Below are 24,182 nucleotides of genomic sequence, written 5' to 3'. Positions count from 1 at the left end.
TAACTTCACAATAAGGAGGTTTTCTCCTCGTTTTGGTCTCTGTGGCCTCCACAGTAAAAGGCTTCATAATTACTCTGAACATCTGCTAAATTAAAATTCTATGATAAAATCATCTTGTTTGTGTCAAAAGAATTATAAAATCATAAGATTTTCAGTGGAGCGCAGCATGTGCTTCTGCAACGGTAATTTAAGCCTATTTGTATGAGCCTGAGTGGATTTTGTTTTGATATGTATTGATATGTATTTTATGATTATCTACTACTACTGTCAGCTGCTCCTGTTAGGGGTCCCCACAGCGGATCATCCGTTTCCATCTCTTCCTGTCCTCTGCATCTTCCTCTGTCACACCAGCCACCTGCATGTCCTCCCTCACCACATCCATAAACCTCCTCTTTGGCCTTCCTCTTTCCTGGCAGGTCCATATTCAGCATCCTTCTCCCAATATACCCAGCATCTCTCCTCCACACATGTCCAAACCATCTCAATCTTGTCTCTCGCTTTGTCTCCAAACCGTCCAACCTGAGCTGTCCCTCTAATATACTCGTTCCTAATCCTGTCCTTCTTCATCACTCCCAATGAAAATCTTATCTTCATCTCTGCCACCTCAAGCTCTACCTCCTGTCTTTTCATCAGTGCCACTGTCTCCAAACCATACAACATAGCTGGTCTCACTACCATCTTGTAAACCTTCCCTTTAACTCTTGCTGGTACCCTTTCTGTCACAAATCACTCCTGACACTCTTCTCCACCCACTCCACCCTGCCTGCACTCTTCTTCACCTCTCTTCCACACTCCCTGTTACTTTGGACAGTTGACCCCAAGTATTTAAACTCATATGCCTTCGTCACCTCCTTCCATCATCACTATTCCGCTGTCCTCCCTCTTGTTCACGCATATATGTAGTCTTGCTCCTACTGATTTCATTCCTCTTCTCTCCAGTGCATACCTCCACCTCTCCAGGCTCTCCTCAACCTGCACCCTACTCTCACTACAGATCATAATGTCATCCACAAACATCATCGTCCACGGAGACTCCCGCCTGATCTCGTCCGTCAACCTGTCCATCACCATTGCAAACAAGAAAGGGCTCAGAGCCGATCCTTGGTGTAATCCCACCTCCACCTTGAACCCATCTGTCATTCCAACAGCACACCTCACCACTGTTACACTTCCCTCATACATATCCTGCACCACTCCTTCATACTTCTCTGCAACTCCTGACTTCCTCATACAATACCACACCTCTCTCGGCACCCTGTCGTATGGTTTCTCTAAATCTACAAAGACACAATGTAAGTCCTTCTGACCTTCTCTATACTTCTCCATCAACATTCTCAAAGCAAACATCACATCTGTGGTGCTCTTTCATGGCATGAAACCATACTGCTGCTCGCTGATCATCAACTCTCCTCTTAACCTAGCTTCTATTACTCTTTCCCATATCTTCATGCTGTGGCTTATCAACTTTATACCTCTGTAGTTGCTACAGCTCTGCACATCACCCTTATTCTTGAAAATCGGTACCAGTATGCTTCTTCTCCACTCCGCAGGCATCCTCTCACTTTCCAAGATTGTGTTGAACAATCTAGTTAAAAACTCCACTGCCATCTCTCCTAAACATCTCCATGCCTCCACAGGTATGTCATCTGGACCAACTGCCTTTCCACTCTTCATCCTCTTCATAGCTGCCCTCACTTCCTCCTTGCTAATCCACCACACTTCCTGATTCACTATCCCTACATCATCCAATCTTCTCTCTCTCTCTTGTTTTTTTCATTCATCAGCCCATTATTATTATTATTATTATTATTATCTCCTTGTACTTTCTTCATCTCTGTGACTATCACGCTTGTTCTTTGCCAACCTCTTCCTCTGTATACTTTGCTGTACGTCGTCATTCCACCACCAAGTCTCCTTGTCTTCCTTGTCTGTCCAGATGACACACCAAGTACCTTCCTAGCTGTCTGCCTCACTATTTCTGCAGTGGTTGCCAAGCCATCTGGCAACTCTTCACTACCACCCAGTGCCTGTCTTACCTCCTGCCTGAACTCCACACAACAGTCTTCCTTCTTCAACTTACACCATTTGATCCTCGGCTCTGCTGTCACTGTCTTCCTCTTCTTGATCTCCAAAGTCATCCTACAGACCACCATCCGATGCTGCCTAGCTACGTTCTCCCGTCACCACCTTGCAGTCTCCAATCCCTTTCAGATCGTGCCTCTTACATAAGATATAGTCCACCTGTGTGCACTTTCCTCCACTCTTATACGTCACCCTGTGTTCCTCCCTCTTCTTGAAATATGTATTCACCACAGCCATTTCCATCCTTTTCACAAAATCCACCACCATCTGTCCTTCCACATTCCTCTCCTTGACACCATACCTGCCCATCACCTCCTCAACACCTGTTTCCTTCACCAACATGGCCATTGAAATCCGCTCCGATCACCACTCTCTCCTCCTTGGGTACCCTCTCCACCACTTCATCCAACTCACTCAAGAATTCTTCTTTCTCTTCCATCTCACACCCAACTTGCAGTGCATATGTGCTGATAACATTCATCATCACACCTTCAATTTCCAGCTTCATACTCATCACTGTCTGACACTCTCTTCACCTCCAGCACACTCTTGACATACTCTTCCTTCAGAATTACCCCTACCCCATTTCTCCTTCCATTCACACCATGGTAGAAGAATTTGAATCCACCTCCAATGCTCCTGGCCTTACTCCCCTTCCACCTGGTCTCTTGCACACACAGTATATACATATACCTTCCTTCTCTCCATCATATCAGCCAGCTCTCTCCCTTTACCAGTCATAGTGCCAACATTCGAAGTTCCGACTCTCACCTCCATACTCGCCTCTCCCACTGCCTCTGTACATGCCTTCCTCTTCTCCTTCGCCCAACAGTAGCATAGTTTCCACTGGCACCCTGCTGGCCAACAGTACCGGTGGTGGTTGTTGGTAACTCGGGCCTCGACCGATCTGTTATGGAAATCTGATTTATGATTTGCATATTTGATTTGGCAAAGGTTTTATGCCGGCTGCCCTTCCTGATGCAACCCTTCCCATTTATCCGGGCTTGAGACCGGCACTAAGAATGCACTGGCTTGTGCACTCTCAGTGGCTGGGTTATGAATTTTATGATCATATAACTAGGAAAGTAAATCATTTGAAGTTAACCGCCTTTTTTCCGCTTTTGGATTTTTACTTAAGCCAATATGGGTTTTTTTTTTCTTCATCAGAGATTTTGATTCTTTAAGTGAGGAGGACTCTGCTGCAAACCTCCAGCTGGCATTTGACATCGCTGAACGGGAGTTTGGCATCCAGCCATTCATATCCGGGATGGAGCTGGCCAGCTGCCAGGACCTGGACAAGACCCGAATGATCTCCTACCTGTCTAAGTTTTATGAACTCTTCCGTGGCTCTCCTCTACCTGCTCCAGGTATTCCACTCCATAGAAATGTCTTTATGCATGCTCAATAATCCAGGTTAGAAAATCACAGAAAGTTGAATCAGTTCATCTGGATAAAATGTTTATTGAGAGGAACGTTTGTGAAACATTTAATGAAACTCTTCTCTTTCCATAAAAGTTGTATCCAGATGAACCGATTCAACTTTCTGTGACTCCATAGAAATGTTCCTCCTCCCATAGTAGACAAACTACGTACCAGGAGAAACACATAACACCAGTCATCCATGTCGTAAAGTTGGGCTGGATATGGGGCATCTTGGTAGCGTAGCAGTCTATTCTGTTGCCTACTAACACGGGGATTGCCAGTTCGAATCCCCCTGTTACCTCCGGCTTGGTCGGGTGTCCCTACAGACATAATTGGCCGTGTCTGCGGACGGAAAGCCAGATGTGGGTTTGTGTCCTGGTCACTGCACTAGCGCCTCCTCTGGTCGATTGGGGCGCCTGTTCAGGGGGGAGGGGGAACTGGGGGAATAGCATGATCCTCCCATGTGCTACGTCCCCCTGGCGAAACTCCTCACTGTCAGGTGAAAAGAAGCGGCTGGTGACTCCATATGCATCGGAGGAGGCATGTGGTAGTCTGCAGCCCTCCCCGGATCAGCAGAGGGGGTGAAACAGCAGCTAGGACGGCTCGGAAGAGTGGAGTAATTGACCGGAAACAATTGAGGAGAAAAAGGGAGAGAGAAAAACAGTTAGGCTGAATAATAACTCAATAGTCTCATTTATAATCTTTAAATGGTATTGAATTGGGATGCAATTCAGATATTGGTATATCACAATATACAATTTTGTTGTCTAAATTAATGATAATGAGAATCTGTGACCTGAAATTTCTCACAAAATGAGGTGTGAAATATACACCGATTAGCCAAAACATTAAAACCACTGCCAGGTGACGTGAATAACACTGATTATCTCGTTGCAATGGCACCTGTCAAGGGGTTGGATATATTAAGCAGCAGGTGGCAGTCAGTTCTTGAAGTTGATGTGTTGGAAGCAGGAAAAATGGGCAAGCGTAAGGATCTGAGTGACTTTGACAAGGGCCAAATTGTGATGGCTAGACGACTGGGTCAGAGCATCTCCAAAACGGCAGGTCATGTGGGGTGTTCCCGGTATGCAGTGGTCAGTACCTACCAAAAGTGGTCCAAGGAAGGACAACAGGTGAACCGGTGACAGGGTCATGGGCATCCAAGGGTCATTGATGTGCATGGGGAGAGATGGCACCAGGATGCACTGTGGGAAGAAGGCAAGCCAGCAGAGGCAGTATGATGCTCTGGGCAATTTCTGCTGGGAAAACTTGGGTCCTGGCATTGATGTGGATGTTACTTTGACAAGTACCACCTACCTAAACGTTGGTGCAGACCAAGTACACCTTTTCATGGCAACAGTATTCCTTAATGGCAATGGCCACTTTCAGCAGGATAATACGACCTGTCACAATGCAAAAACTGTTCCGGAATGGTTTGAGGAACATGACAAAGATTTCAAGGTTTTGCCATGGCCTCCCAATTCCCCAGATCTCAATCCAGTGGAGCATCCGTTTCTACTGAAAGAGACTGTGAAATTTTACTTGACTTTCTGAGGAAAGAAGTCTGTATTGTTCAACAGTGCAGGTCATGTACAGAACCATGCGAGAAATACATTGAGGTAAAGTTTCCGGCCTCATTCACTGGACAGTAGCACTGTTTAACACTTACATGACAGGCTGGAGATGAATTATAAAACCAAAGTTAACAAAATAAACAAAACAAAAAGGTGTGTAAACTGGGTTTAGGTATGTTTTCCCTCCACTACACCGCTGATTATATTTTATATTGCAGGTTCCAGAGGGGCGAATGAAAACGATGAAGAATGTCCATCAAAAGAAGTCAGAAGTATGAAAAATACCCTAAGTCTTACCCTGCCAAGAAAACGGGTTCCAAAGGTAATTAGGGTTAAAGCCTGGAGGGTTTAAACCCTCTTATTTTTCATAAGAAATGTTTGCACAAATTCCCGTGAGATGGTAAACGGTAGAGACATGAGATTTTGCCCATTGATTGGAAGTTGTGTGCAAGTGCTGCCCAAGAAATATGACCCCAATTGGTCTGATGGGGGGCACTATAATTAGAGGTCAAATTTTGAAGGTCATAATTCCTATGCTGTGAGTCCGATTTACACAAAACCTGGTACAGATATCCATCTATCCTAACTACAAATTTGCCCCAAGAACCACTAAAGTCGGCCTGTCTAGATTTTCCACCATTTTGAATTCTTTGAAAACACATGAACACACTGGAGGGTGTGCTCCAATTATCGGGGCATCACATTGCTCAGCCTCCCAGGGAAAGTCTACTGTAGGGTGCTGGAAAGGAGGCTCCGATTGTCAAACCTCGGATCCAGGTGGAACATGCAGGTTCCGTCCTGACCATGGAACAACGGACCAACTCTTTACCTTTGCAGAAGTGCCGAGGGGGACATGGGAGTTTGACCAGCCAGTCTACATGTGTTTTGTGGACTTGGAGAAGGCTTATGACTGTGTACCCCAGGGCACTCTGTGGGGGGGGTACTGCGTGAGTATGGGGTATCGGGGCAGTTGCTACAAGCCATCCGGTCCTTGTATAACCAAAGTGAGAGCTGTGTCCGCATTCTCGGCACAAAGTCAAACATGTTTTTGGTGGGTGTCGGACTCCGACAAGGTTGTCCCTTGTCTCCGATTCTGTTTGTGATATTCAAGGACAGGATCTCAAGATGCAGCCAGGGTGAGGAGTGTGTCCATTTTGGGAACCTCAAAATGGCAACTCTGCTCTTCACAGATGATGTGGTTTTGTTGGCTTCTTCAGAACTTGACCTCCAGCACGCACTGGGGCGGTTTGCAGCTGAATGTGAAATGGCTGGGATGAGAGTCAGCACCTCCAAGTCGAGGCCATGGTTCGCTATCAGAAAATGGTGGATTGCTCCCTCCGGGTTAGGGATGAGTTATTGCCTCAAGTGAAGGAGTTCAAATATCTCGGGGTCTTGTTCACGAGTGAGGGTAGAACGAAGCGGGAGATTGACAGGCGGATTGGTGCAGCATCAGCAGTAATGCGGATGTTGTACCGGACCATTGTGGTGAAAAGAGAGCTGAGCCGGAAGGCAAATCTCTTAATTTACTAGTCAATCTTTGTTCCAACACGCAGCTATGGTCATGAGCTTTGGGTAGTGACCGAAAGGGTGAGATCGCGGATACAAGCGGCTGAAATTAGTTTTCATCTGTAGGATGTCTGGGCTCAGCCTTAGAGATAGGGTGAGGAGCTTGGACATCCGGAGGGAGGAAGGAGTAGAGCCACTGCTCCTTCGCATCGAAAGGAGCCAGTTGAGGTAGTTCAGGCATCTGATCAGGATGCCTCCTGGGCGCCTTCCTTTGGAGGTTTTCCGGGCACATCCAACTGGGAGGAGACCCCAGGGTAGACCCGGAATTCGCTGGAGGGACTACATGTCCAATCTGGCCTGGGAATGCCTTGGGATCCCCCAAGAGGAGCTGGAGGGCATTGCTGGGGAAAGGTACGTCTGGAGTGACCTACTTAGCTTGCTGCCACCGTGACCCTACCCCGGAGAAGCAGCTGAATATGAATGAATGAATGAAAAACACATTTTTGACAGCTCCTCCTCAACCGTTGGCCTGATTGCTACCACATTTTCTGTGGATCATTACTGGACATAGCTTATCAAAAGTTGCATAAAACTTGTTGATGTCTTATTTTATTTTCAAGATACTAACCAATGAACTTCAAAAAGGTGTGGTTCAGTACATAAATAGGCCAAAGTTAGCAACTGTTGGGCTAATCATCACAAAACTAGAATATGTCCACATAAGTACCTGAAACATACCCTGAAAGTTTATTCAAGTTGAAGGTGCTACAAATGCAAAAAATAGGCATTGCATAGCACAAATCAGACTATACCAAAATTGCAGGATATGTTTCAAAACAACGTTTAACTACGTGTGTAAAATCACAAAGTTGAATCAGTTCATCTGGACACAATGTTTATTGAGATAAATGTTTCATCACTCTTCTAAGTGACTTCTTCATTCTCAACTGATTGCCGGTATCCCCATCCTTATAAACAATACAGTGGCATAACAACCGAAAACAACGATTGGTTTCATATGCAAATTACATATTCCAGAACCATTCCGGTTCTGGAATGGTCGTTCCCTCTACATAGATGGCCTCTTTGACTCCCCATTCAAACCTGCGTTCCTCCCTATCAAGAATGTGCACATCCTCATCCTTGAAAGAGTGGCCACTGGCCTGTAGATGGGTGTAGACTGCAGAGTCCTGGCCTGATGAGGTAGTTCTTCTGTGTTGTGCCATCCTCTTCGCCAGCATCTGTTTGGTTTCCCCAATGTACAAGTCACGGCAATCCTCCTGGCACTTTACAGTGTACACTATATTGCTCTGTTTGTGCTGAGGGACCCGATCTTTGGAGTGGGCCAGCTTCTGGCGCAGCGTGTTTTGGGGTGAAAGCAACCGAGACGCGGTGCTTGGAAAATACGCATCTCATTTTTTCCTACACTCCCACCACATACAGAGACAACACTGGTTTATGCCTAGGCAGCTGTTGTCCTTCTCTCTTTGATTGGCTGGTGCACTGTTTGAGCATCTTCCTGGCTTTGACAAACACCCAGTTAGGATAACCACACTTAACCTGGGCCTGTTTAATGTGGGATTTCTCCCCTACCCCGGCCGCTGTATCGGTGGGGACGTTGTCAGCTCGGTGGTACAGCGTCCTGATGACTCCTAGTTTGTGCTCAAGTGGATCATGAGAAAGAAACCTTAAGTACTGATTAGTATGTGTTGGTTTACAGTAAACATCAACAATTAAATGTCCCCCATCACCAATTTCAATTTCACAGTGTAAGAAGACTAACCTGTCACATTCCACATCCTCCCTTGTGAACTTGATGTGGTGTCCACAGAGTTAATGTGGTTGGTGAAACGTGGTACATCCTGAGATTTAATTTTAACCCAGGTGTTGTCCACAAATCTGAACCAATGGCTAGGTGGTGTCCCTGAATAGGACATCAGAGCCTCTTTTCCACTTCCTCCATACAAGTTGGCCACTACAGGTGAGACTGGGGGACCCATAGCACACCCATGCCTCTGCCTATAGTACTGCCTCCTGTATGTGAAGTACGTTGACTGAAGACACTGCTTCAGGAGCAGACACACTTGGTCAGTGTTAAGGGTGGTGCTATTGCTAAGGGTGGGGTCGTTTTATAATTTCATACAGACTACCTCCACTGCTTCATCAACAGGAACGCAGGAGAAGAGAGACATAACATTATAAGAGACCATTGTTTCATCCTCCTCCATGATGATGCCCCTCACCTTATCCACAACATCCACAGTGTTGTGAATGTGATGTTTATTACTGCCTACCAACGGGTTCAGAACAGATGCCAGAAACGTAGAGAGGTGATAGGTCACTGACTGAATCATACTAACAATTGGCCATAGTGGCACATCCTGTTTATGTATCTTAGGTAACCCATACAGAGTTGGTGTAGCGCCCCCTGGTTATAATCTGTGGTACAACATTCTGTCAGTAGCATTGTCCTGTTCTAACAGCCTCAGACAATCTGTCCTCTTTTTCTTGGAACCACTGCCTGGATCTGGTTTCAGGGGCTCATAAGTGTTCATGTTGCTAAGTAACGTCATAACTTTCTCATGATAGGCTTGTCTGGTTTAATACACCAGGGCATCTGCCTTCGTCTGCTTGAAGGATGATGATGCTATTGTCCTTACTGAGAGTCGTGAGAACATTCCTCTCATCTCTGCTGATGTTGGACGGTGGTGCCATTGCATTGCTGAGACAGGCTGTAACTTTCGTCCGTAGTTTGTATGTGTGTTACTGTGGGTATGTGTGTTACTGTGGGTATGTGTGTTAGTTTGGATATGTGTGTTAGTGTGGATATGTGTGTTAGTTTGGATATGTGTGTTAGTGTGGGTATTTGTGTTAGTTTGGGTATGTGTGTTAGTTTGGGTATGTGTGTTAGTGTGGATATGTGTTAGTTTGGGTATTTGTGTTAGTGTGGGTATGTGTGTTATTGTAGTTCTTGAATGTGTGTTTGTATGTTGTACTGCTGTGATCTGTGTGAAATGGCATTTCATTTCACTTCATGTGCACCACCAGTACATGCGGTGACATGACAAAGTGTTCCTTCCTGATTCCTTCCTAACCACTGCACCACCGTGCTGCAGATAATGAACAGCGACAATGAAAGATAATGAACAGCAATGTGCCAAAAAAGCTGATAAGACATTCCACCTTTTCCTTTTGGGTGGTGTTGATTTCTGTCGTTCTTCCCTCAGTCCAATATTCACTTCTTTGGTTTGCTGCTTTCAGGATGAGAAGAAGTTGGAGGGAACAGACTCCACTTACAAAAGGAGAAGAAAAGTTTGCAGTTATTTGGAAGAGGTTTGTGAGTTGATTTCTAGCATTGTATTAATCTAGTGTATGGCGCCACATGTAAACCTGTTCATTTGACTCCGTGGTGGTAATCCCTAACAGAACACCAACATCCAGACTGACAGCAGCTCGTCAGTTGATGGAGGGAGGGCGTCTGCAGAGAACAAAGTTCGCTCCATGGCCTCTCAGCTGCTGGCCAAGTTTGACAGCAACCCAAACTACAACTCCCAGGGACAGGTAACCACAACCGACGTGTTTCACATTGTTATGTACCTTTATCTTGATGTTTTCTATTTACCTGTCTTCAGCTTTACCTTTTCATCTTAGTCTTTATCTTGATGTTTTCTATTTACCTTTCTTCAGCTTTACCTTTTCCTCTTAGTCTTTATCTTGATGTTTTCTATTTACCTGTCTTCAGCTTTACCTTTTCATCTTAGTCTTTATCTTGATGTTTTCTATTTACCTTTCTTCAGCTTTACCTTTTCATCTTAGTCTTTATCTTGATGTTTTCTACATAGCTGTTTATCTCTATACATCTGTACATAGCTTCATCTGCCTGTCTGTCTGTCTAGAGCTGGCCTGTCTTTCTTTACCAGGATAGCAGAAATACATTAAAATAGATATTCTGGGCATCCGGGTAGTGTAGCGGTCCATGCCGCTGCCTACCAACACGGGGGTCACCAGTTCAAATCCCAGTGTTGCCTCCTGCTTGGTCGGGCGTCCCTACAGACAGAATTGGCCGTGTCTGTGGGTGGGAAGCTGGATGTGGGTATGTGTCCTGATCGCTGCACTAGTGCCTCCTTTGGTTGGTTGGGGCGCCTGTTTGAGGGGGGGACTGGGGGGGAATAGCGTGACCCCCCCACATGCTATGGTCCTCTGGTGAAACTCCTCACTGTCAGGTGAAAAGAAGCAGCTGGTGACTCCACATGTATGGGAGGAGGCATGTGGTAGTCTGCAGCCCTCCCCAGATCAGCAGAGGGTGGAGCAGAGACTGGGACAGCTCGGAAAATAGGGCAATTGGCCGGATACAATTGGGGGAGAAAAGAGGGGGAAAAGCCCCCCCCCCCAAAAAATATATAGATAGTGAACAGAAGCCTCTTAGAGGGGTCGGAGGTTTAAATCTCTGACAGGAAACTTTTCTCTCATGACTTCCTGGCTTTTCCGTTCTTGTCTGTTACCTTTTACACCTTCTTCTGTCTTCTCTACATCCAAACCTTCCTGCTAAGTCCTCTCCTCATCCGTCCTCTGGGACCCAACAAACTCTGCTGTGTTCTGCCTGCTCATCGACCTCAGATGCTGCTGATGCGGCGAGGATCCCGCCAGTCAAGCTCAGACTGCCAAAACCACCAAAACCTCCCCCCAAGATCCAGGTAGACTGACTAAGATTCAGGGAACAACTGATAACACAGACACACACAGTAGCGAAAACAAACTGGCTGCTCTTTGCCCTAAACTCTTGAAATGTCAATATCTGTCCAAAAGAATGAACAGATTTAAAAGCAAAGACCGCCATACGGCATGTGACACCTACGGAGAAATGTCAGGCGTCACACCGAGACCCCAGTTTTTGCTGACTTTATATGAGTTGAAGTTTGGGTACTTCAATTCATATGGTCAGTATTGTCCCACTACATTTCAATGACATGCACCACTGGCTGTGCAGCCATGTGAAAGTACACGTGTGCACAAACACACGTACAACCATGCACATTTTTCACTTTAGTTATGCAACACCACACCCTGAACACAAAAGGTGTTTTTTAACGAGAATTCCTGGAAGATTGAAACGATCTTGAGCCCATATGAAAACTAAATGGGCCTAATAAATAAATAAAGCATAGCAAGTCAAAACTTTACTGTCCTCGATTAAAAGTGACTTAGCTTAGGGGGGTCCGGGTAGCATAGTTGTCTATTCTGTTGCCCACCAACACGGGGATCGGTGGTTCGAATCCCCGTGTTACCTCCAGCTTGGTCGGGCATCTCTACAGACACAATTGGCCGTATCTGCAGGTGGGAAGCCAGATGGAGGTATGTGTCCTGGTCGCTGCACTAGCGCCTCCTGTGGTTGGTCGGGGCGCCTGTGCAGGAGGGGGAACTGAGGGAAATATGTCCCCCTGGTGAAACTCCTCACTGTCAGGTGAAAAGAAGCGGCTGGTGACTCCACATGTATCGGAGGAGGCATGTGGTAGTCTGCAGCCCACCCTGGATCAGCAGAGGGGGTGCAGCAGCGACCGGGACGGCTCGGAAGAGTGGGGTAATTGGCCAAGTACAATTGGAGAGGAAAAGAGGGGGGGGAAAAAACTGACTTAGCTTGATGGTGAGCTAAGCCACAGCTCATGTTTGCAAATCTATTTTAACTTTCAGTCCACAACCACTGTCAAAAACGCAACGGCGCACACGCCGTGGCTGCTGCCCAAACCCAAAGTCCAGCTTCCACCGCAGCCCTCCAGCCCGACGCCATCATTTAGGAAAGTCAGACATGCAGATAAAACAGCACCTGAAGCTGAGAGCTCAGATGGCCCCGGTTATTCTGCTGCGTACCGCTCGGCGGTTTTGGTCATGTCCAGGATGCTGCAGCGCCTCCGAGAGGTGGATGAAAAATTTACTGAGGTGAACGTTGACTTTTTCCACCTACTTGTCTTTCTCTTTTGAATGCTTCTGTCTCTCATTTCCTTTCCAAAATCTTGTTTTACATTTTTCCCATTCTCTGAGAAATCCCTAAATTCCACTTTCATTCAATATTATGTGCTTGTCTTACATTTTGGTTTGTGTTTTTGTGGAGCTAGATAGAATTTATCCAGAATTTATTTAGAATTGATTCAGTCTGACTATAACACCAGGAGCCAGCCTACTGGTTAGCCCTGAATCAACTTATTTTACTTTTGTAGGTAAGGTGCTCATCTCTGCATCAGTCTCACAGCTTAATTTCCCATCAACTGAGGTGTGAAGTGAATAAAATAAAGCTTTAATAAGCTGCTCATCCATCCAGACAGTAGCACTGCTCTGCAGACAACGCACACATCAGAGCTGAGTGTTCATGAAGGAAGGAGGACAAACGCCGCTCTCTGTTTCATGTTGAAGTGGTTGTTCAGGGGACATTCAGTCGACCTAATTGTATGTCCCATCAGAGCAGTGGCGAGACTGTTTTGACCTATGATGCCTTTTTCCTCATTGTAATGTCCCACAGAGGAAAGCTCAGACTCAGCACGCTAGAGACTTTCACAAAAAGAGCGTGAAGGAGAAGGCCGTTCATCTGAGCGGCTTGTTCTCAGGAGACGTCGGTGTTCCCGAGGTGAATACCTGGATTCCTGTTTTCAGCATGTTTTAATCACCATTGCCTCATTAGCAGCACTGCATGTAGACCCCCTTTCCCTGCTCACACCACTGTTCATGTATTCACTGCTAAGTGTCATTTATTAATAATAATAATAATAATACATTTTATTTGTGGGCGCCTTTCAGAGCACTCAAGGACACCTTACAGAATACAGTTAAAAAACAAGCACCACTGTATCAGACAGCATCACATCAAAACAAAGCAGGTAGATAATAAAAAGTTAACACAACAGATAAGTATAAAATCATCATCTGCACAAAACTCAGTGAAGCGTGGGTCAGACTGAATATGACAGTTTGAAAAGGTGCGTTTTGAGATGGGATCTGAAGGTTGAAAGAGAGTCAAAGTTGTGAATGTCTTGTGGGAGAGAGTTCCATAAGCGGGGGGCAGAATGACTGAAGGCTCTAGACCCCATGGTAGTCAAGCGGGCTGATGGTGCAGTGAGTTGGAGAGCAGAAGAGGATCTGAGAGTGCGGGAGGGCGTGTGGATATGAAGGAGTTCAGAAAGATAGGAAGGAGCTAAGTTATTAAGGGCCTTAAAGGTGAGGAGCAGGATCTTGAAGTCAGTACGGTATTTTAACAGGAAGCCAGTGGAGTTGCTGCAGAACAGGAGTGATGTGATCTATGGAAGGAGTTCTGGTAATGATACAGGCAGCTGAGTTTTGGACCAATTGAATTTTATGAAGACAATTGAAGGGAAGACCAAAGAGGATAGAATTACAGTAGTCAGTACGCGACGGAACTAGGGTGTGAGTGAGTATGGCGGTGCTGTTAGGTGTAAGTGACAAGTGAAGACGATTAATTTCGCATAGGTGGAAGTTTGCAGACCGAGTAACGTTGTTGATGTGAGCTTCAAAAGATAATGTGCTGTCCAGGATGACACCCAGACTCTTAACCTGAGGCAATGGAGGAACTATAGAATTGTCAATAGTCAAGAGAAAAACTATCAGGCTTAGCCGAAGTAGATTTAGTAATAACTAGGAGGACCTCAGTTTTATCACTATAAAGTGAGGAAGTGGTATGAAAACCAGGATTTAATTTCTAGTAAGCAGTCAGAAAGGGAATTGGGTGGAAGAGTGGAGGTAGGCTTGGTGGATAGATAAGGCTGGGTGTCATCCGCGTAGCAGAGAAATTTAATGCTAGATTACCTGAAAATGTGGCCAAGAGGTAGTAGGTAAATAATAAACAGGAGGGGTCCCAATACAGAGCCCTGGGGAACACCTGTAGTAATAGGAAAGGATTCTGATCTTAAATGTTTAAGTTGGACAAACTGATTCACCACTAAGTGTCATTTATTGACCCCAGATGTCTAATAGTCTCTCAGAACACTTTATCATTTGAACATCGAACCAGGTTGAGATTCACTTTGTTTGGTTTGCAGTTAGTCAATTTAATCATTTACATAAATTAAGGTTATAACTGTTTGAAAATATTATTATTAGAATTATTCTTAATAATATAATATAAACTGTATTTATACAGAACCTTTCATACGTGAAATCCTTTACATTAGAAAGAAACAGACAAATTAAAAAGTCAGTTTAAAAGTGCTTTAAAATTAGCAACAGACAGATAAAATGACAAAGGACATAAAATGGTTAGCATGCAGCAAAATACAATTAAATAATAAATATACAATTTGTATATTTTTAGCTGTTTTTGTTAAATTACAATCATTTTCTCATGTCCACTCTGACCATTTCTCACATTCATGTAAGGTAACACTTAAAAAATATCACATAAATCTCAGACTTTTATTGTTCTTATGAGCAAAAATACTTCCCTCTTCATATGAAATGTGTTAATTAAATTAAAAATGCATAATTTTTGGATACTTCCCTCTTCATATGAAATGTGTTAATTAAATTAAAAATGCATAATTTTTGGATAATACATATATATTTTATCCAAAAATTATGCATTTTTATTTTAATTAACACATTTCATATGAAGAGGGAAGTATTTTTGCTCATAAGAACAATATAAGTCTGAGATGTGATATTTTTTAAGTGTTACCTTACATGAATGTGAGAAATGGTCAGAGTGGACATGAGAAAATGATTGTAATTTAACAAAAACAGCTAAAAATATACAAATTGTATATTTATTATTTAATTGTATTTTGCTTCATGCTAACCAGTACACTTGAATCAGTGGCTTCAGACACTGAAAACATTACTGACAGTTTTATTATGCCTCCTTGTCCCCTTTGATTGTTGTGGACTCAAACTTAACACTTTCTATGGAATGACCCAAATGCTAGCTAGATGGCAAGACTGTGTAGCCTACTATGAAATGGCAAGGAAAGTATGAGCTGCTTTTGGTTAGAGTCGATTTGAGTTTTGTTGGCATCCTAGGGGAAACGGGTTAAAAACATACACAGCTGGCTAGCTATGTCTTACCTTTGCCATTATGAGGTACATCCCCCTGCTGTGAGCGTAGCACTGCGATTCTTTAACCCAACCAGCTACAAAGAACTGGTAAGCGTCCAGAGTTTTGTATGCTTTTAGGTCAGCACCTGTGTGTGGGGACACTCCGTTGGTAACATAGTGGTACAGATCGTGTGGACTGAACTCGGGCAGACTGGACGGTTTTGCTAGATCCGTGAACACATCGGTAGGAAGAAGGTACGGGTCGGTAGCTAACCCTGCTATCGCTAGCTTCTCCACATATCGCTCTTTGTGCCGTCCTACAAGGTGACTCACTTCACAGGACAACTCCACAACATTACTCTGACTATCGGTAGCCATCACTTCACTTTAAACTATAATAGCTACTCATCCGTCACAATATTTTGTTTGTTTTTGTTGTTCGCTTTTGAATTTCCCGGTCTATCACTTCCTGCCGTCCATTATGGCGTTCATATTCCCCACGAGTGGGACGTGATGTCACGTGCAAAGGGTCAATAAAGACTAAGTATGGATACATGAACAAAATGTTACTTACACAATTAACTAGGCATATATATATAAAAAAACACACAAAGAAAAGGTTATACACAGATATAAACAGTTCAGTTACACTTAGGTTACAGATGTTTTCTTCTATGTCTACAGCTGTGTGTGTGTGTGTGTATATATTTAAATATATATATAAACTTTTGGGTTTTTTTGCTGAAATAACATAAGGTTTTATTTCTAGATTGTTCCGTCTCAAATGAAACTGAATTAAAACCTAACATTTGACATTTGGAAACTATTAACATTTTATTGAATGAAACGTGTTAGATGGATATCATTTGCTCATTTTTACCTGTAAATTAAGGGCAGATCTGCATAAGTCAGTTGGAAAGTAGATCAGTGTTTTTACGTGCGTGTCCTACGGCCCGTTCACCTCTTCATTCATGCTGGTGGTGTTGATGTTTTCTCATCAGATGCAGGACTTACACGGAGTCACACTGCTTCACCCCTCCTTCACATTTATCACGAGTTTTGTCATTTCACTTTACAAGGATTTTTAAAGATTATGACATTGTTATTCAAGTTCTGTACTTTATTTGCATTATTAGCCTTTCCAGCAGCACTTATCAGCCTTTCCCGTCGATGGGGGTGTTTTGGTGAAAAGTGAATGTGGTGCAGGTGAGAGATGCTCTGCAGCCTCGGCACACACCATAAGGATTACCATAAGGACTGTGTGGCTGCACCGGGTTATCAAACCAGTCATATAAATGTATTAACCATTACTTTTACTCTTCAGTATTTATAATTGAACCATTCAAGTTGATGGAATAATCAATGTTGCATCAGTCGGGGTACTTTGAGTAGCAGAAGATGGCGCCAGTCAGTATTGCAGCAGAAACAGACGGGACAAGAACTTATTCCAATGAAACAAGTTATTATAATCACCCACGCTAATTCTTAAACTAATACTGATCAGGTACAATCAATAATGAGCAGCAATGGATGAAGGCACAAAGGCTGATATGAGGTAGTGAGGTCATGGCAGCACGGTGGCCCAGTGGTTAGCACTGTTGCCTCACAGCAAGAAGGTTCTGGGTTCGAACCCCAGGCCATCCCAGGCCCTTTCTGTATGGAGTTTGCATGTTCTCCCTGTGTCTGTGTGGGTTTCCTCTGGGTGCTTCAGTTTCCTCCCACCATCAAAAAGACATGCATGTTAGGGTTTATACTCCTGCCAGTGCTCCTGAGCAAGGCAATGGAAAGAAGAACTGGAGTTGGTCCCCAGGTGCTGCAGCTGCTCACTGCTGCTATACAACAGGATGGTTACATGCAGAGAACACATTCACTGTAACCTGTACAATGTCAAAATAAGGTGGCTTTCTTATAAAGTCATCTCATATGTTTCACCAGCGGCTCGGTCTGTCTTTTGTGTTGCAGGGTTGTGTCGGCAGGGAGTTTCTCCGTTCCGGCGACAAGTGTCATGTCTGTGAGAGACGCGTGTACGTGGTGGAGCGGATCTGTGCTGAGGGCTTGTATTTCCACAGGGAATGTTTTCGCTGCGACACCTGTGGCTCGGCGCTGCGTCAGGGAGCACAGGCCTTCGACTCTGAGCAGGGTAATGATGTCTTGTGTGTATGTTAGGTGGACATTCAGGTGGATGTTCAGGTGGACGTTTGGGTAGATGTTCAGGTGTAACATCCACACGTTCAGGTGGACGTTCAGGTGAATGTTCAGGTGGATGCTCGGGTGAACGTTCGGGTGGATGTAGGATTCACCTCCTACATCAGGGACGTCTTCTAATGAGTGCTTCCATCTTTCAGGTAAACTGTACTGCAAACTTCATTTTGCTCAACGTAGAAATGGAAGGAATCCACGGAGGGATCATAACTTACACTCGGTGAGTGTTACAACTAATAAATCGTTTAAAATTCATGACATATGTTTGAACTTGTGTGTGTGCTGTCCATAATGCCTGTGTGTTTTCACTTGCTTTCTGTCAAAGTTCTGTGTATTTGTACCTTGTTGACATGCTGTCTCGGCCAACTCTCCATGGAAAAAGAGGTTTTTAGTCTCAGGGGACCTCCTGGTTAAACTAAGGTTATTATATTAAAAAGTAATAATAATGATATTCCACGAGACGCATAAACTCTGTCTATCCTACCTTCTCTGTCAGAATCATGGACTACGAGAGAGATCTGCCAGCCAAGCTCCAAATGGAGAAGTTCCCGACCGCCGTCCTGCAGGTGAGCCGCCGGGCCGAGGAGCGACAGGTACCCTGACTTCCTTCCTACAGAACGGCGTGCGTCTGTCACGGAGCGTGAGCCGCACGGTGTGCGATGCCCCTCGGCTGTTGTCCCTTTGGGTGCAAAGTAAAGCGCGGGCCATAAGGGTCCATGTGAGGGACAACACCCACGACTACGCGTTCCTGTATGAGCTGCTGAGCGTGGGCGTCCCCCTGCTGCTGGCCTTCCAGGACGTCTTGCTGCAGATGTTTAATGAGGCCGCGCCGCTGCTGTCCGTCTCACTGCAACACTTGATACTATGGCTGGACCAGCAGGTTGGCCATGGACTCATCTAGACACTCATCAGGGTTAGCCCCCCCCCCTTATCTGTAACCACAGGACTTTACTCACACTGTGTGTGTGCGTGTGTGTCTGTGTGTGTGTGTTACAGGTGTAAGAAAATACCAATACATTTGGGTATTGTGATGTTATCTTTCACAATATTGTATCGATATTCAGAAACACTGCATTGATTCTTCAGATGACACAGGGACGTGTCAGCATCTCTACTTCGGTGTAGTTTCATCTCTGACCACTAGGTGGCAGGTGCAGTGTTGTGACAGGACTGAACCACAGCAGCAGGGTCAGTGTCACACTTGTTATGACTCTGATCTGCTGCAGATTGATGTGTTCTTTAAGACATTTTTCTAACATTTTGACAAAGTATTGCAGTATATCGTAGTGTTTGGTAGTATCATAATATGTCATTATATACTGAACAGTGGGCAGCAGGGTGGCGCAGTGGTTAGTGCGGTTGCCTCACAGCAAGAAGGTCCTGGGTCTGAGTCCCGGGGTAGTCAAACCTTGGTGATCGTCCCGGGTCGTCCTCTGTGTGGAGTTTGCATATTCTGCCCGTGTCTGTGTGGGTTTCCTTCGGGGGCGCCGGTTTCCTCCCACCGTCCAAAGACGTGGAGGTCAGGTGAATCACCGTACTAAATTGCCCCTAGGTGTGATTGTGAATGGTTGTGTGTGTGTGTGTGTGTGTGTGAGGGTGTCTCCTCACCTGCTGTCCAGTGACTGCTGGGATAGGCTCCAGCATCCCCGCGACCCTGAGAGCAGGATAAGCGGTTCGGATGATGGATGGATGGATACTGAATAGTGACACTTGTGTACTGAAATTATTTGTATTGCCGAATTCTTGAGAAAAATACACCACTCAGCCAGTTTCAGACTTAGCTGAGGTGCCGCAGCCAAAACAATCAATCAGACGGATTGAAGAGAAACCAGCATCTGCACACTCAGATCTGTGCAAGAATAGTTTTCAATTTGCAAACTTTTGGTCAGAGACCTTCAAGGCACGCGCCGGACTCTTGCCAACAGCCCCAGTGTGCGTGAATGTGTGTGTGTATATGCCTGTGTGTGACTGACTGTGCAGAATGCACCTCGGCATCCATCAGCCAAAGAAGCAGACACTGAACGCTACCAGCTGACTGCAGTTTCAGCAGTGTTCATCTTGGGGTCAATAAGTTGACGTTACTGTTGCAATATTGATTTTAAAGTCAAATTTGATAATGTAATTGTGCCTTAAATTTAATTACGCTTTAAATATAAAAAACGAAGACATTTTGTTGAATAGATGAAATACACATCAGCACAAAGCCTCGTGAGGTCTCCCAGGCATTTTTACTGTGGAAGTGTGGACTTTACATGGTTAACTCAGGTCAGGACGGACTTCTCTCATCATCTGAAGTGATGAAGATGATGATGAGTCTCACTTTAAGTCTGCTGTCTTGTTCATGGCGATCTGAGGTGGACGGTGGTGTCCAGGGTTTGGGGCGTTACGCGCTTGCGTCCTCTCGCATCCTGCTCAGTTTTCCTGGGGTTTTTTTTTTTACAGTCATGTGTTTTTTAGTCATGTGTTTTTGTTTTTTTACAGTCATGTGTTCTGATATTTATCAGAGCTGATGGCGAATGTTTACTGACACTATCATGATGTCTTTTGTACCAAGTCAGATCCCTTTGTGTTGTCTTTAACACAGACAGAATGTGGCTGAGTGAGGAGCTGCAGAGCCACATTCACTGCGTGTTACTGCCCTCTGCTGGGCAAACGCTGCAGTGTTTACAAGCCGAACAGCTGCTCTGCTGTTTATGGGCAAATCACTTGTGGTGCACAAACCTCTCTTGACAAATTCTTTTGTAATTTCTTGAAAAATCAAATTAACCTATTACAGCTGTTTGTTTACTGATGTGATGTTGTGTGAGTGAATACTCCTTCCCTTCCTCTTCAACCACGGACCTCCTCCACCTCCTCCCTGTGCAGATTATCTTTATCAGATGAAGCACTTTACAACTGGTCAGTTTATTTTATACCCCAATCTGTGCAATTTTCTTCATGCATCAAAATTAATATATGCAGAATTATTAAATTTGTAAATTGACATTGAATGACGAAGGAGTTTAGTATTTATGACGATGTTCTGGGTGTGCAGCATATGTTGTGGTTTGTGATGAGGTATTTAATGTACTAGATTTGAACACTTACACGGCCTGAGGCATTAGATATTCTGATGCCCGCTGCCGCCCCGGCTTTCAGCGGGAGCACAACATTCTCATTATCCTCAAGACGGGCTTCACATAGGCGGCCTGGACCTGTGGCGTACGCTGTATGATAAAACCTGCCTGTATAACGAGAGAACGGTCATCCACGGTTTACCTGCTTTCACTTGAATGTTTTGTTCCATGTTCAGTGTATCTGTGTTTTCTACTGGTTTATGGCTTTGTTAAATCTGTCGTAGGTAATTTCCTCTCTCGTCGTCTCTTTCCCTTGTTCCCCCCAAGCCTTTAATGACGTTTGTGTTGGTGAGCCACGTGGATGGTTGGGAGAAATGACAGATTAAAGGTAATCCCGTGCACGCTCGCTGCACGGTGTGGGCGTTGTTGTGGACACTCACACGGATTTCTTTACTATAACTGACCTGTAACGTCTACCAGCGAGTGACGGCTGCACGACTGATGCCAGCACGCTAACATGTCAGGGCATGACGATGCAACAACAAAACACTGTCATGTAATCCACAGTCAGCTAACCGAAGGGAAAATGGGTTTCCAGCATGCCTGATAAATTGCTTAAAATGTTTGGCATGGATCTTCAGCGATGGAAGTTTCAAGGAGTTGAACTCTGCAGGAGGTGGTCAGGAGCAGAAACCAACACAGTGAATCCAAAGTTTCACACCTCAAAGGTTAAACTAGTTTCTGTTGCGTGACAGGTGATACAACTACTATTCATGCATCTTGGCACATGAAGATGGTGTGTGTGTGTGTGAGAGATACAGTGGCTTGCAAAAGTATTCATACCCCTTGAACTTTTCCACATTTTGTCACGTTACGACCACAAACAAATATATTTTATTGGAATTTTATGTGAAAGACCAACACAAAGTGGCACACAATTGTGAAGTACAAAGACAATTTTTTTACAAATAAAAAACTGAAAAGTGCGGTGTGCAAAAGTATTCAGCCCCCTTTTCTCTGAGTGCAACCAATTGCCTTCAGAAGTTGCCTGATGATTGCTGAATGATCGAATGTTGACCTAATGACTAAATAGAGTCAACCTGTGTGTAATCTAATCTCAGTACAAATACAGCTGTTCTGTGATGGCCTCTGAGGTTTGTTAAGAGAATATTGGGGAGTAAACAGCATCATGAAGTCCAAGGAACACACCAGACAGGTCAGGGATAAAGTTGTGGGGAGGTTTAAAGCAGGGTTAGGCTATAAAAAGATTTCCCAAGCTTTGAACATCTCACAGAGCACTGTTCAATCCATCATCCGGAAATGGAAAGAGTATGGCACAACTGCAAACCTACCAAGACACGGCCGTCCACCTAAACTTACAGGCCGAACAAGGAGAGCACTGATCAGAGATGCAGCCAAGAGGCCCATGGTGACTCTGGACGAACTGCAGAGATCCACAGCTCAGGTGGGGGAATCTGTCCACAGCACAACTATTGGTCGTGCACTGCACAAATCTGGCCTTTATGGAAGAGTGGCAAGAAGAAAGCCATTGTTAAAAGAAAACCCTAAGAAGTCCCGTTTGCAGTTTGCCAGAAGCCATGTGGGGGACACAGCAAACATGTGGAAGAAGGTGCTCTGGTCAGATGAGACCAAAATTGAACTTTTTGGCCTAAATGCAAAACGCTATGTGTGGCGGAAAACTAACACTGCACATCAGTCTGAACACACCATCATCCCCACTGTCAAACATGGTGGTGGCAGCATCGTGCTCTGGGGGTGCTTCTCTTCAGCAGGGACAGGGAAGATGGTCAGAGTTGATGGGAAGATTGATGGAGCCAAATACAGGGCAATCTTGGAAGAAAACCTGTTGGAGTCTGCAAAAGACTTGAGACTGGGGCGGAGGTTCACCTTCCAGCAGGACAACGACCCTAAACATAAAGCCCGGGCTACAACGGAATGGTTTAAAACAAAACATATTCATGTGTTAGAATGGCCCAGTCAAAGTCCAGACCTAAATCCAACTGAGAATCTGTGGCAAGATCTGAAAACTGCCGTTCACAAACGCTCTCCATCTAATCTGACTGAGCTTGAGCTGTTTTGCAAAGAAGAATGGTCAAACATTTCAGTCTCTAGATGTGCAGAGCTGGTAGAGACATACCCCAAAAGACTTGCAGCTGTAATTGCAGCAAAAGGCGGTTCCACAAAGTATTGACTCAGGGGGGCTGAATACTTTTGCACACCGCACTTTTATTTTTTATTTGTACAAAACATTTAAAATCATGTATAATTTTTTTGTACTTCACAATTGTGTGCCACTTTGTGTTGGTCTTTCACATAAAATTCCAATAAAATATATTTATGTTTGTGGTCGAAACGTGACAAAATGTGGAAAAAATCAAGGGGTATGAATACTTTTGCAAGCCACTGTAAGTAAAATTTTTACGTGTTGAGAAGCAGCCAGACAGTAAGGACATATCTGTGGAGGTGAAAGGTCATAGTGAGCAGCACACTGTGGCTTCCAGCTGACATAACTGGTTTGTGGATCAAAGGACAGCAGAGACACTTCCCATAAAGGAACACCAGCATCGCATGCCGGTGTTTCTTCTTCATGTGCACCGTAACAACAACCCAACCTGAGAAACTGTTTGATATGAGCAACTTCTGTTACACAACAAAGAAATAAAGTTCAGCGACTGCTTTAAATCAGCATCATTTTTGTGGCATCCTTTGTCATATCTTAATTGTTTTAATCATCCATCATTGTTCCTTTATCGACTCCATACGTGAACAGAAATGTTAAATAATCTAGAAGTATGTCATGGGACCCATTGGCTCTGATTAACCACGTTGTTTAATGTGTCTGTGACAGACTGGAGGCGAAGGTCGACTTTGAAAGAACGAGAAGTCGAGGAGAAGAAGGTAAACAGGTGTAATCTGATGTCATGTGTTGTTTCCTCAGAAGCATTTGGAGGTCTGCAGAGCCGACAGCCGCAATAGCTCTCTGCCTCCTGCAGGGGACACTGCTGCAAACTCCCAGACTGCCTTGTGTCTCTTTGCACCACGTGTTGCTTTGTGGCTATAATCTCAAGCAATAAATGTGACTATACAATGGGACTGATTGTTGCCATTATTATAAATTGCCATGTTGTGAATGTGATCTCTTCACTTGGAAGGCTTTGATATCACTGGACAACCAAGTTTTTGCTTCCTGGACACTTGGGTGTATTTTATGGATTTTGGGCTGCTGATCACAAAATCACCTTAACATGGTCTTATCACATACTGTTTTGTAGATATAACATATTTT

At 44.5% G+C, this 24,182-nt stretch overlaps 1 protein-coding gene across 3 annotated transcripts in view; it reads left to right on the top strand.

Moving 5' to 3' along the window:
• mical2a (microtubule associated monooxygenase, calponin and LIM domain containing 2a) overlaps positions 1-21,737 on the top strand; it is a 127,288-nt gene extending 105,551 nt beyond the window's left edge. Inside the window, exons 13-20 of one of the 3 annotated variants that reach the window (XM_056278239.1) lie at positions 3,250-3,449; positions 5,297-5,400; positions 9,846-9,917; positions 10,011-10,145; positions 13,096-13,200; positions 17,580-17,757; positions 17,963-18,039; positions 18,316-21,737. In XM_056278239.1, the coding sequence (XP_056134214.1) occupies positions 3,250-3,449; positions 5,297-5,400; positions 9,846-9,917; positions 10,011-10,145; positions 13,096-13,200; positions 17,580-17,757; positions 17,963-18,039; positions 18,316-18,720 (1,276 nt within the window). In that variant the 3' untranslated portion in view covers positions 18,721-21,737. Of the gene's footprint in view, positions 1-3,249; positions 3,450-5,296; positions 5,401-9,845; positions 9,918-10,010; positions 10,146-12,796; positions 12,892-13,095; positions 13,201-17,579; positions 17,758-17,962; positions 18,040-18,315 lie in introns of those variants that run through there. The other 2 variants (XM_056278240.1, XM_056278241.1) reach the window with 2 other exon arrangements.
• Positions 21,738-24,182: the final 2,445 nt, after the last annotated feature.

This window comes from Lampris incognitus, chromosome 4, assembly GCF_029633865.1.
Source record: "Lampris incognitus isolate fLamInc1 chromosome 4, fLamInc1.hap2, whole genome shotgun sequence".
In the NCBI taxonomy this organism is placed as follows: domain Eukaryota; kingdom Metazoa; phylum Chordata; class Actinopteri; order Lampriformes; family Lampridae; genus Lampris; species Lampris incognitus.
The sequence above is the reverse complement of the archived record's forward strand: the minus strand, read 5'-3'. Positions and strand labels throughout refer to the sequence as shown.